Consider the following 13,231-nt stretch of genomic DNA (forward strand, 5'->3'; position numbering starts at 1 on the left):
TCTTCTTCTTCTTCTTCTTGGAGAGAGAGAGAGAGAGAGAGAGAGAGAGAGAGAGAGAGAGATAAAAGAAACGGTTTACTTCTTCTTCTTCTTTCTTCTTCTTCTTCTTCTTCTTCTTCTTCGAGAGAGAGAGAGAGAGAGAGAGAGAGAGAGAGAGAAAGAGAGAGAGAAAATATTGATTTTTAAAAAGCAAGGGTTAGGAAAACTACTTTTCAGTGAAACTTGACGAAAAAAAGTTCGGTTGGCCTTTGAGTGTGTGCGTGTGTGCGCGCGTGCGCGCTAGAAAGAGAGAGAGAGAGAGGATGAAAAGATACTAGATCTGATCAGGATCATCATTATGAATTGTATCTATATTAGACAGGGATTACTCTATCTATACCCCCTTCCCCAGGGATTACTCTATCTATACCCCCTTCCCCCAGAGAGAGAGAGAGAGAGAGAGAGAGAGAGAGAGAGAGAGAGAGAGGAGAGAGAGGGATAGGGGTAGAGGAGGAGATGGGGGAGGGATGAGTTGAAAAGGCAGGTCAAAAGGCAGAGAGGAGATTACCTTTTGGCTGTGCCTTAAATGACCTGACGTCAGTCGCTGCTGTTGAGAAAGAACGAGTCGGGTCTTGAGCAAAAAAAAAAAAAAAAAAAAAATGAAAAAAGAAAATAAAATTAAAAAAGAAAATAAAATGAAAACTGACATGAAAAAGTCGTATGTCTTTTATCTTGAAAGTAATGGAAAACTCCAATTTTGATTTTAAGAATTTCAATCATTTGGCGAACTGAGCTAGTCTGTGTAGTTGCATTTTTAAAAGCAAGGTAAATTACTTTTGAGTAAGATAAAATGCTTTTACATTTTTGAGTTTTCGTTTTCCGTTTGTACGTGTATGTATGTGACAGTATGTATCTGCTTGTATATGTATAATTTATTATGAATACCCGTATGCGCATATAGCGTGTGTGTGTGTGTGTGTGTTTCAGGCGAAGTTGAACTTATCAATGATCTCTTCAAGTGTATAAAATTTCTATAAGTTTTTATGAATTTATATAAATATATAATATATATATATATATATATATATATATATATATATATATATATATATATATATATATATATATATATATATAAATTACTTTTCGATTTACGCTGCAAAAACTAATATTACGATATTAATAGAAATACTAGATATTTTTTTCATGATTTTGTAAAATATTGTGGGGGAACTTGAGAAGGAAACAAACGCATTTAAATAAGATTTTATATTTTTTAAAGTACCAGTAAAATAAGCACTAGCACAACCCTTGAGTAGAGTACCAGTCAATCTCACTGACTACAGCAGGCTGCCCTCAGGGTAAGATCCCTCGCTGGCATAAGGTCAGCTGAAACGAAAACCCAGCCAGGGACTATAGTTCTTAGGTAACACACTATTATTATTATTTCATTAGATAAAACCTATTCATATAGAACGAGCCCACGGAGCCATTGACTTGAAATTCAAGCTTCCAAAGAATGTTGGCTTCAACCTCCCACCGCAGCAGCAGACCCCACACTGCAGCAGTAACTGATCATGACACAGAGTCAACGACTTTTTCATCGCCCTGGGCGAGGCGCGAGCTCGCGACATCTGAGCGGCTTGCTACGACGCTAGCCACCGCACCAGCGGACCTGTATAAACTCCGATACAGGAACCGCCACCTAAGCAGGTTAATTATCGTGATGGCCTCAAAGTTATCCCGTTTTAACTTGCGATATTGTGCAACGCGATCGCTCATAACTTCGTTAGCCCATGAATTCATCGGTGACTTGGGAAGAGGGCGGAGTTAATCAACTTTGTTCGCTAAATATAAACAGAAATTTTCGGTGTAGGGTGTCGTTATTAACACTGGGTAGTTATTTGGCGTTTGACTTCGTTGGTATTATGTGATAATTTGTGTCAGGAAATTTCTGTATCTTGGATTCATTAACAAAAATTTTTTTCCTTATTTCAACTAGATATTTGATTGCCTTATTTCGTCTCTTCAGGCAAAACACATACGTACGCACACATTATATATATATATATATATATATATATATATATATATATATATATATATATATATATATATATATATATATATATATATATATATATATATATATATATATGACGTGATCTAATTACTTTCATAACAGATACTGCCTGAACTATTTAATATATAAAAATATATAAATAAAGGTATAATTTTAAAAATATTCGTCTGATTTTCCACAATAGTAAATAAATGTTACCGCTCGCTAAATAACGTTTATTATTAATAATGATAATACTTATTGTCAATAATGATAATAATTACAGCAGAGATTTTACCTGTTGAGATTTGTACCAGTCTTGCCAATTCATCTCGGCACCCACGCATGTTTTTTCCAGTCTTACTCGTTCGCATCGGGTTAAGTAGAACTCTCTCTCTCTCTCTCTCTCTCTCTCTCTCTCTCTCTCTCTCTCTCTCTCTCTCTCTCTCTCTCTCTGATATACACAGATAAATTATACAATTTAACGATGCGAATTCAAACTCTTGCTTATCCGTTTCTGCCCTATGCTGAAATCTCTCTCTCTCTCTCTCTCTCTCTCTCTCTCTCTCTCTCTCTCTCTCTCTCTCTCTCTCTCTCAGTGACTTAATATTCGCCAGAGAAACAAATTCTCGCGAAGCTCAGCGGAATGGGAAAATCATATTTCCACACGTCAATACGTCATTATCTCGGAGCGCCGGCGGAAAGAGAGAGAGAGAGAGAGAGAGAGAGAGAGAGAGAGAGAGAGAGAGAGAGAGAGAGAGAGAGAGATAGATTTCGGTATAGGGCAGAAACGGATAAGCTAGAGTTTGAAGTCGCATTTTCAAATTGTAATGTGTTTATCTGTTTATATCACAGAGAGAGAGAGAGAGAGAGAGAGAGAGAGAGAGAGAGAGAGAGAGAGAGAGAGAGAGAGAGATTTCAGTATAGGACGCAAACGGATAAGCAAGAATTAACAACAGCATCATTGCATTGTAACGTTGATGTGCGTGTATTTCACAGAGAGAGAGAGAGTCATGAAAATATGAAGCAATTTGCTGAAATTTCACCTTACGAGATCTGATCAAACACAACTCGTTCAGCGTGTGGGTTTTAATATATTATTATTTCTTTTTTCTTTTTCGTTTTATTAAGGTCGGCTTCGCTCACCACTAGTTTCATCTGGAGAATTGAGCGGCAAATGGTCGTAAAAAAATTACTTGCGAAATTGGCCTTGAAAATCCATCTTGGATAGCATCAGACAATATTTTATTCATTAATTTATTTTACTTATTTATTTATTTATTAATGTATTGTTTTTTTATTATTTATCTATTTATTTATTGAGCTCTGTATATATATATATATAGGCCTAGCAGCCTCATCCCAAAATTCATTGTTAAGAGACCAGCTACTTAACTTAGTAGCGGCAATGAGCCGCATCAACATTCGAGAAGCCTACAGTGTGATTTAGTGATAGCAGTTTTTCTTTAAAGAGTTAAAAAAAGGTATATAAAAATGGACTTTCGAAATAGGAAAATATTATCTAAACCTGCACGACAGGGATTTCACAAGATCGTCACACAAAAATTGACTAACTCCTTGGGGAATACCTTAAGGGGAAGCGGAGTTGCCCATTCGGTTTGTTGGCGTCCCCTCCTCGCCCCCTCCCCCCTCCAGATTCAAGGTGTTTATATTTATCTTTATCCTACCTATCTTTTGTGCCTTAGTAATTAAGGGATTGCCGTAATACTTCTCTTATGTGTGAATGAAAGTACCTTATCGCTACTTTAATACGAGAAGGTGTTACTGTATGACTCCTGTATTGGTGTTACAGCCACTTCTGTATCTTCATGAAGAATTGACAGCCACGTATGTGTTTTACTAAAGGTGTTACAGCCGCTTCTGTATCTTATTGAAAGCAATGCTTCCAATTCTTTATCTTGATAAAAGTACAGTATTACTACCTCTTAGAACTTCTGTATCATGATGAAGGTATATTCTGCCATAAAATGGAAGACTGAAGTATCTGCAAAAATACAGAACTGAGAAAAATGGTAGATACTCCCTTGCCTTACTACTGATTTTGCAGACACTGCAAATGGGACCCCCCTAAATACTCGTAGAAAGCATTGAAGAATCATTCTGGAACTGCAGTTAACTTGTGTATAGTGTGTCACGAGCCCAATAGGTGGCATATCTCAATTTCGAAAATTTTGCAGATACTGCAGTTTTCCATTTTAGGGCAGTATTATAACCACAACATCTGTACCTTAACAATTGCCTCACTACTATTACTCCTCTTTATTACTAAAGACATTACTACCGCTAAATCTGTCTTGATAAAGGAAATGCTGCCATCCCATCTGTAGCTTATGAAACTATGACTGTCACAAGGTCTGTACGCTGACAGAGGTTTCCTTAACATTCTTAGCTTCATTTCACAACAATTACTCCTTTTCCCTGAGAACAACATTGCCTTAAAGTTACTGCACCTCGTAAAGGACCTTAACCAGCCATAACATCTACATCATTTTAAATCCTTATCTTTTTTTTTTTTTTAACCACATCCTGTGTTGACACATAGGATCAGACCAAGAGACTTGTTCAGTGTCAGATGCGTTGCATTCTCAGAACCAACTTGGTAAGGTTGGTTAACTTGCTTTTTTAAGAATGTTATTTTTTGAGGTTTTACTTGGAAAAGAGTTTATATATGGTTTCGTGAAGGTTTTTTTTTTCTGGCTAGAAGCATTTTTTAATAGTTTCTGTGAAGTTAAAGATATGACAGTGTTGTTCTCGAATCGTAGTGAATATATTTTTGTTTGTCTTAACACTTTTCAGTCTAAGTAATCTCTCTCTCTCTCTCTTTCTCTCTCTCTCTCTCTCTCTCTGTATTTATTGTTTTTATCATTTCCCTACTTCCTAGTACTTTCTTGTTGAGTAAACACATTCCACAAATTACTGAAAGGAGATTAAGAGTACGCGGGGCAGCCCCACTTGCTGGGAAGTGCCTTTGCTTGATTGCTTGTTCGCTTTAGTATTTCGTTTGTGAGTTTACGTTTTAGTTGGAATGATTACGTCAAACTTTGCTTCAAACATTCAAACGAATGTTTGTGTCTTTAATATTTTGTTTGGATGGTTAGGTCAACTTCGCCCCAAACATTCGCACGAATGTTAGTGTGTTTAATATTTTATTTGAATGGTTACGTCAAACTTTGCCTCAAACATTCAAACACATTCAAACGAATGTTTGTGTTTACTATTTCGTCTGAATGATTACGTGGAGAGATAGATCATGTCACAGTGAATAATCTCAGCATGTGAAAGTTGGAAGTTTGGCGAGCTGGTCGTACGAGCAGGACCCTCTGCTGGCATAAGGCCATCTTATCGTAATAACAATAAGAATAACAATAACAAATTGAAAGCAGGGGTTGAACAATCTTTGCTTGAGACTTTATTTTCTTCAAAATTTTAGATTACCTAATTTTTTTATTTCTAATGCATTTGCAATCGTCTTTAAGACTGGGGAGTGCTAAACGATGTATTATTATTATTATTATTATTATTATTATTATTATTATTATTATTATTATTATTATTATTATTATTATTATTATTATTTTAACGTATGCCAACAACCTTATGGAATAAATCTGGAAGGCCAATAATCTGTAAAGTCATAACAAAAGGAAATACTAATGGAAAATAAAAGGTAACTCAACGAACATAAATATATACAGATATGACTAGCAATATAAGTAGGAAAATCCAAGGAAGTGTTACGCATTGCATTAAAGTATTATTGATTTGCTGCGCACCCTATGATCATTGACAGTATAAATAGGAAAATTCAGGTAAGCGTTGCAAAATGCAATACTGTATCAATATAGATTTTACTCAACTTTATGATAATTTTCATCAGTATTACTGACAAGCCGTTACCTTGATTGTCAGATCTTGAGATCCTAACTATTTCTCTCTTCTTATAGAAAGACGAGGCTGAAATTTATTAGTTATCCTCACCTAAAACAGTCCCTGTAAATATACATATATATATGCACACACACACATATACATACATACATATATATATATATATATATATATATATATATATATATATATATATATATATATATATATATATATATATATATATATATATATATATATATATATATATATATATATATATATATATATATATATATATATACATACACGTCCCACTTGCCTCCAGTGCGTGCCCTTAACCTGTGCTCTTCTCGCCCTCTCGCGGCCCACTCACTGGTTTTGATCTATCCCGGACGAGGAATGAGGAAGAGTAAACGCTGTCTGAGTTCTTCTTTAATTACTGAAAAAATAATAAAAATAATATATATATATATATATTCATTTAAATCCAATTACAGTCACTTTTATATTTTTTTACTTATCTTTCCCCTAACCTACCTTACTTTACTTATCTTTTTTTACCTCGCGTTATCTCTCTCCCCTGATCAATATTAGGAATGTTTGCCCCGACGTCACGAATTTTTTTATTACTATATTTAGCAGATCCGGGACTTGTAAATGGCCGGTCTCCTTCTCTGGCAGGTGAGAATTACCTTTAATTATCGATATTTCTACCTGTTAAGGGAACTGCGGCTGTTATTATTCTCATGCCTTCTCGTTGCGATGATACGCAATTTAAATGAACAGGAATATTTTATGTCAATATACTTGATTTTAACTGCATAATTAAAACAGATTTCCATGTGTTGTTAGTCGTAGTTGATTTGTGAAATAGTAAATGAACAAAAAGCAAAAAAAAAAAAAAAAGAAGAATTCCACACAAAACTGGATTCAGTAGCGGCTGAAAAGGAAGTACTTTGCAACTGTGCAGCGCAGTTTACCAGATAGATAAAGTAACTGCAATGTTTGGGACGAGTAAACATTTCGACTCCGTTTTCTATGCCTTTGCTCTTGCAATATCTAGTTTTCCGTAATTGCTGATTACGCTCTCACACATGTAATCATGTTAGTAAGGTAGCTTTGCCAACTATAAGAAAACACATTAAGAATGGAGTAATTATACACGCATATGTATATATATATATATATATATATATATATATATATATATATATATGATATTTTGTTATATAGATATTTTGTTATATATATATATATATATATATATATATATATATATATATATATATATATATATATAAATTATATATATACACCAGTTTAATGATAGAGATAAATTGCCAAGTAATATGACGACAATTACCATAAACATCCGAGTCATTGTATCTTTTTATAAACTTACCTTAATTGCATAATAGACAAATGTTTATGTGCGTTTCGCTGAATTTGTTAATAGACAAATGGCTGCTTTCACCTGCTCAGAGTTAAATATATTACCACATTACTTTGAAATATCTGATAACAGCGTGCCAGTAGCTTACATCAGCTGTTTAGTTATCGTTCCGGGCGAGTAAGAGAACAAGGCATCAACACCAAGCAAGGGACGATGACGTATGCCACCTGTTCTCCGCTGCAAACGCATTTATGTAGCCTATACTTCATACTTTAAATAAATTGTGACGTGTCATCATATTGAACACATAATCTGCAGACAAATATGTTTCCTGCATCTCTGCAACACTGCGGTCGTTTGAAATACCTGCACCATTTGCCGAGAAAATGAGTGAAAGTGAGCCGTAAATGAGGGAAAGCGATGAGGCAGCTTACCTGGTCCCGGGGGCTCTGAATAGTTGTATACGCTGTTACTTTTAGAAGTCTGTTCGAGCGTTTCTCTTTTATTTACTGCGGGAAAGGCCGCGAGATTCGAGATCTTAGGATAAAGACAAGATCTTCGTGTCATGTCGACGCATGAGCGTGTATTGCGAGTGTATTTAACTTCATGGATGATTGCGTAAACTAACTATTGAAGTTTGCAATGCCTGGCAGCTAAGACGTGTAGCGCAAGAAGAATAAGAAGAAGAATGAGAAGAGGGTCTGGGTTCCCCGCCTATCGAGGCGGCAGTTATCGCTAAGCAGTCGTCCGGTGAAGGTGTACGTCGTCGGTCGCGCTCCTCCGAAAGTTGTGCAACGTGTTCTTCTGTCTGCACATGACCCCGTGTCAGTGAGGTCATGAGATTGTGGAGTTTGCAGTTGCAGGCTAAATACAGCCTTTAATGTGGAGAAAATCCTCGTGTTTTATTTTTTTATCATAGTGTTTTGATGCCGATTTCATTTCGTAATCCCATATTTTGTGAATGAAGTTTCACGTGAGATTGTAACAAGAGTGCCGAAGTAGTTATTTTGTTTTTGTTATTTTTGTTTTGTTTTTGTCTTTAGTGCTTTTAGGACTAAGCCTATAGGCCTAGGCTGATAGTGTAGTCGACGATTTGAGTTCAAAACGGAAAAGCTATTCACAGTCGGCATGTCTCAAGGTGAGTAGGCCTATTTGTTATAAAGTGTTTTTATAATATCGGTTTTTTAAAATTATTATATGATAAAATTGTAGTTTTCTCATGTGCATCTCATGATTGTAAGTTTTGAGTTTAATATCTTAAACTTAAGTATTTTGAACTGAGGTAAGGTTTAACAAGGGGTTTTAACTAAAGTAAGGTTAAACAACGTTTCTTGAATTAAGGTAAGGTTTAACAAAGGTTTTTTTTTAACTAAAGAAAGGTTTAACAAAACTTTCTGAACTGAAGTAAGGTTTAATTTAAATTTTCTGAATTTAGGTAGGCTGAATAGGCTAAGAGCGTTCTTATCACGCGTGTCGAATCGTTTGATATTGTAAACAGACATTTGTATCACCGGTCCTGGTCGTTTCGGCAGTAAGTCACTTTAGGCCGTAACATCCAAAACAATGTAAGACGTTATGTTTATGGTATTTACCGTTATGTTTATGGTATTCACCATTATTATTTCATGTTTTACGTACATCCCCAAGGGCTGGTACTAAACACGGCGCCCATTTTGCACGTAAACGTGCTTACGGCCTAAATGACTTACGGCCGAAACGACCCGAATGCTGTATTACTTAGGGATTTGTCGGTGAGCAGTTAATCAGTTGGTAAACACTTTTACCAATTTGATATTATACTTTCGGGACAATTGCCAGCTTTCCGTATTTTGCTACAGAGGATTGTTGCTTGCTGGATATAGGCCTTGTTATGCTAAAACTGGTACAATTTACACCCAAGGAATAACACTGGTTTAACATACTTAAGTTGTACCGTACTGGTTTAACTTTCATTGTCGTCTGTTGAGAAGGTACCGGATAGGTTTTATCTGCCTTTGCAAACAAAGGTGCCGGTATTTGGCCGCAAGATGACTAGCAAAAGGCGTTTTCATCACTTTTGAAACAGTTCATAGGGGCGTATCACAACAGCATCTTTCTCCAGACGTCGTCCTTAGTATGAGGTGCATAGGCGTAATGATTCAAATGACGCATGTCGTTAGTCAGTATAAAAATTAAAACATGCGTATATGACATCAACTTTATCGTCTTTAGGGGTTAATGATTTGTTCAGTTTTATAATTGCTTAATTTTAATACAATAGATCAGTGTTTCAATGCAGCAAAATTCGCCAAGACGATAGAGTTATGATAATAAGGTAAAATGGTTAGGTGGTTTGTTTAGTTGCGAGAAAAGGAAGGACGAGTGGTAAACGAAAATTTCTGTATATACTGAAAGTGGCGGTAAAAATGAAGGCTTTCAGTATTCGGAATCCGTAAAGTGCGTGCAAGATTGGGGTAAGACGCAGTGTATGTTAAAGGGTTCAGTATATTACTGATGAATCGTTAGTGTGGATGTTTTCTGCACGAGGGGTTCATTTTCTAAACAAGAGTTAAAAGAACATGTGTTGGAGTGTTTAGTCTCTCTCTCTCTCTCTCTCTCTCTCTCTCTCTCTCTCTCTCTCTCTCTCTCTCTCTCTCTCTCTCTGATACACACACACACATATATGTATATACACATATGTGTGTGTTGTATGTGAGAGAGAGATTAGCTCACACACACATAAATTTATATATATATGTGTGTGTGTGAGGGAGAGAGAGAGGGAGAGAATACTCACATTAGTGTACCCAAACGATCCTGGCAATGAAAGGTCAAGACGGCAAATCTATACTTACAGGGACGTTATGTACCGTTCCGAAGCTCAGATCAAGGCACTTAGGCTATACACTCATTCATGCTTGTAAGCCAAAAACGGGTCAATGGTGGTAGAAAATGTGTGAGTGAGTATCATCACCATCATGAAATTGTTTTACGTAAGCTTTTCCCATTTTGCAGTTCTGACGTAAATTATTATTATTATTATTATTATTATTATTATTATTATTATTATTATTATTATTATTATTATTATTATTATTATTATTATTATTATTGCCTCCCTTCTTGTGAACTTTCTCCCTGAATTCCTATGAAGGTCTAGGTCTACATCTACCAAGGCCAGCGTACTCCCATATCTGTTGATTTTTGTCTAGTTTTTGTTTTGTGTTTTTAGCGAATTGTTCCTTATCCCATTTCATCACATGCCCAAACCATCTCAGTCTTTTAGGTGTCAGTCTGTTTTCCAGCTGGACACCGCGTCTCTCCTCATGTTCCTCCTACGCAATGCGATCATCTCACTGTATTCTGGTCTTGAATCTTAGCATCCTGTTGTCTTACTTTTTCAGAATCTCTTCCATCTCTCTTGTCAGTGCCTCGTTTCTGGCGCGTATAGTAGCACAGGCCTTGTGTACCGTACCCATCGTAAGTCTTTTCTCTCTCCACCATAGCGGCATTTTTTTATATTGAGGTAGTCTAGCTTCATCCATGCTGCAACTCTGCCCTAAAATGGAAAACTGCACTATCTGCAAAATATTCGAAATTGAGATATGCCACCTATTTGGCTCGTGAAACACTAATACACAAGTTACTGCAGTTTCAGAATGATCATTCAATGCTTTCCACGAGTATTTAGGGGTTCCCATTTGCGGTATCTGCAAAATCAGTAGCAAGGCAAGGGAAAACTGCAGTACCTACCATTTTTCTCAGTTTTGTATTTTTGCAGATACTGCAGTCTTCCATTTTAAGGCAGAACTGCTCTCTGTTACTGCCCTCTCAGCCGAAGAATCTCGGTCTAGTGTGTCCCCAAGGAAACATTAAATGTTCTACCTCTTCCAATACCTTCCCTGTGTGGGGTACACATTATGATCATTATGTTTACCTAGACGCAAGATACGTTCCAACTTCAGAGACTGAGAGCAATCAGTTACTAAGGTACGACCTATTGTAGATAGCGTTCTTATTTATTTTATACCTGTAAAAATGGTTTCTTAAATCTTATTTAAGATATATTCCCAACCTGTTCGTAAAACACTGCTATCCTTTTAGTTTTATGAATAACATCACAAACGCCTGAAATGCGCTGTTAATCACGGCACGTTATTTTGTCCATAAAAACTACAATTGTAGATAGCGTTCTTGTTTAACGTTTCCATAATTTTGTAAAAGTTTTACACCTTCAGTGTTGTTAATCCTTTAAGCAGCTTTAGAAAGTCGTTTCTAAATTTATGCTTCGTGTTGTTAATCCTATTAAGTCGTTCTAATACTTGTGTAATCTGTGAACATGTTTTTAACTCCTCTTCATGTTCGGATAAGGTTACCAGTGTGTTCGTTAAGTTGAAGCAACATCTTATTTTTTTATTTACTTCTGATATAAACTGATTGTTAGGTAGGACTGCTTGAAGGCTAACTTTTCTCTTTTATTGCCTTTTTAGTGTTGTTGCAGCTGTTGTTAGTTGTTATTGTTGCAACGATTGCAATTGTAGTTTTTTATGGACATCATTAAATAACGTGCCGTGATTATTACAGCGCATTTCAGGCGTTTATGATGTTATTCATAAGGAAGTTTTACTAAAAGGATAGCAGTGTTCGTATTGCATGAATTTTGGGTTCAGTAGTTTAGGAACTGATGTGGGGAATATAAAGTATTAATACATGAGAGGCAAGTCTGCTTAACATAAGATTTAAGAAACCATATATATATACAGGTATATAGGCCTATATACGGTATATATATATATATATATATATATATATATATATATTGCTATTCTCCCCACCATGGGGCACCTAAGAATAGTCATAAGACAATAGTCAGTGTCACGTTCATGATTTTTTAGTCTCATAAGTGATTCATGCTTTTGCCTACAGTATATAGGCCTACTTGCTGAAAGGTGTATCCTGTTGACATTTCTTCAACTGGAATAGTGCAATGAACTACCTGACATGGCAGACAGTGCTTTCTTTGGTTCTTCCTAAAAAAAAAAAAAAATCTATTCATTTGTAAAATGTAACATCGATGTAAGGAGATAAGGAACCGTGGTAGGTTAGTCCTGCCGTAAAATGTTTACATTTATGCTCATGTTCTCGACGTGTTTAGAGAACACGCTAGGCCGATAAATATACCGTGTTAATTGACAGTCGATAATGAGCGAGATAGTACCTGGCGTTAATTTGTTCTTTGTGCGCCAGACGATTTTTTATTTGTACTATTAAATAATAAGTTGATTGCAGGGTGCTTGTGCAACGATTTTCACTGGACGGCTGCGTAGCTTAATGAAGCATAAAACAGTTAGAGCATAACGTTTTTTGTGCAGTGCTACGAACCCTCATGACTCCTGAAGAACTATTTTTATTATTATGTGATGCTGCCATCTATATACGTTTCTCCAGACTAGACTAAATTGGGATTGAAAAACAGCGCAAAGGAGAAGAGAAGATAAATAAAGGTGAAACACAGAGGTAAATCTGTTTTAAGAATAAGAGGTGTTGTAATGGAGGAAAAAGCTTGGCAGTGGGAGTGCAGGAGGTTACTAAACCGACCATGTGTAGTAGGATTTGCTATATGAGCCTGTGAGTAAAGATGCTGACCTAACAGGAATAATCCACGAGACCGTTATGCAGCTGAATCTCGAGGTTGAAAAAAGAATATCCGTAGCAGTAATTCTAAGCATGGCTGCCCAGAAACGAGGCTGAATCATTTTTGGACGCCCAAAGTGACCCCAAGCACGCCATGAGAGTTCACATGGAGCTGTGGAAGAGAGGAAAGAAAGAGATAAACTATCCTGTAGATTAGAAACAGTTGGGAATTAAGCATATAGATGGAATCTGCATGGGACAGTCTCGGAGATCCGTCAGATTAACAATTACGA

At 36.1% G+C, this 13,231-nt stretch overlaps 1 protein-coding gene across 12 annotated transcripts in view; it reads left to right on the plus strand.

Moving 5' to 3' along the window:
• The window catches only part of LOC136830685 (calcium/calmodulin-dependent protein kinase kinase 1-like), a 426,905-nt gene that overhangs the window by 14,790 nt on the left and 398,884 nt on the right, over positions 1-13,231 (plus strand). For 3 of the 12 annotated variants that reach the window (XM_067090387.1, XM_067090391.1, XM_067090382.1), the window contains exon 1: positions 8,050-8,463. The exons of 5 other annotated variants lie outside the window; for them this stretch is intronic. In XM_067090387.1, the coding sequence (XP_066946488.1) occupies positions 8,454-8,463 (10 nt within the window). In that variant the 5' untranslated portion in view covers positions 8,050-8,453. Of the gene's footprint in view, positions 1-8,049; positions 8,464-13,231 lie in introns of those variants that run through there. 4 more of the 12 variants (XM_067090384.1, XM_067090389.1, XM_067090383.1 and 1 more) reach the window with 4 other exon arrangements.

This window comes from Macrobrachium rosenbergii, chromosome 47, assembly GCF_040412425.1.
Source record: "Macrobrachium rosenbergii isolate ZJJX-2024 chromosome 47, ASM4041242v1, whole genome shotgun sequence".
Classification (NCBI taxonomy): Eukaryota; Metazoa; Arthropoda; class Malacostraca; order Decapoda; family Palaemonidae; genus Macrobrachium; species Macrobrachium rosenbergii.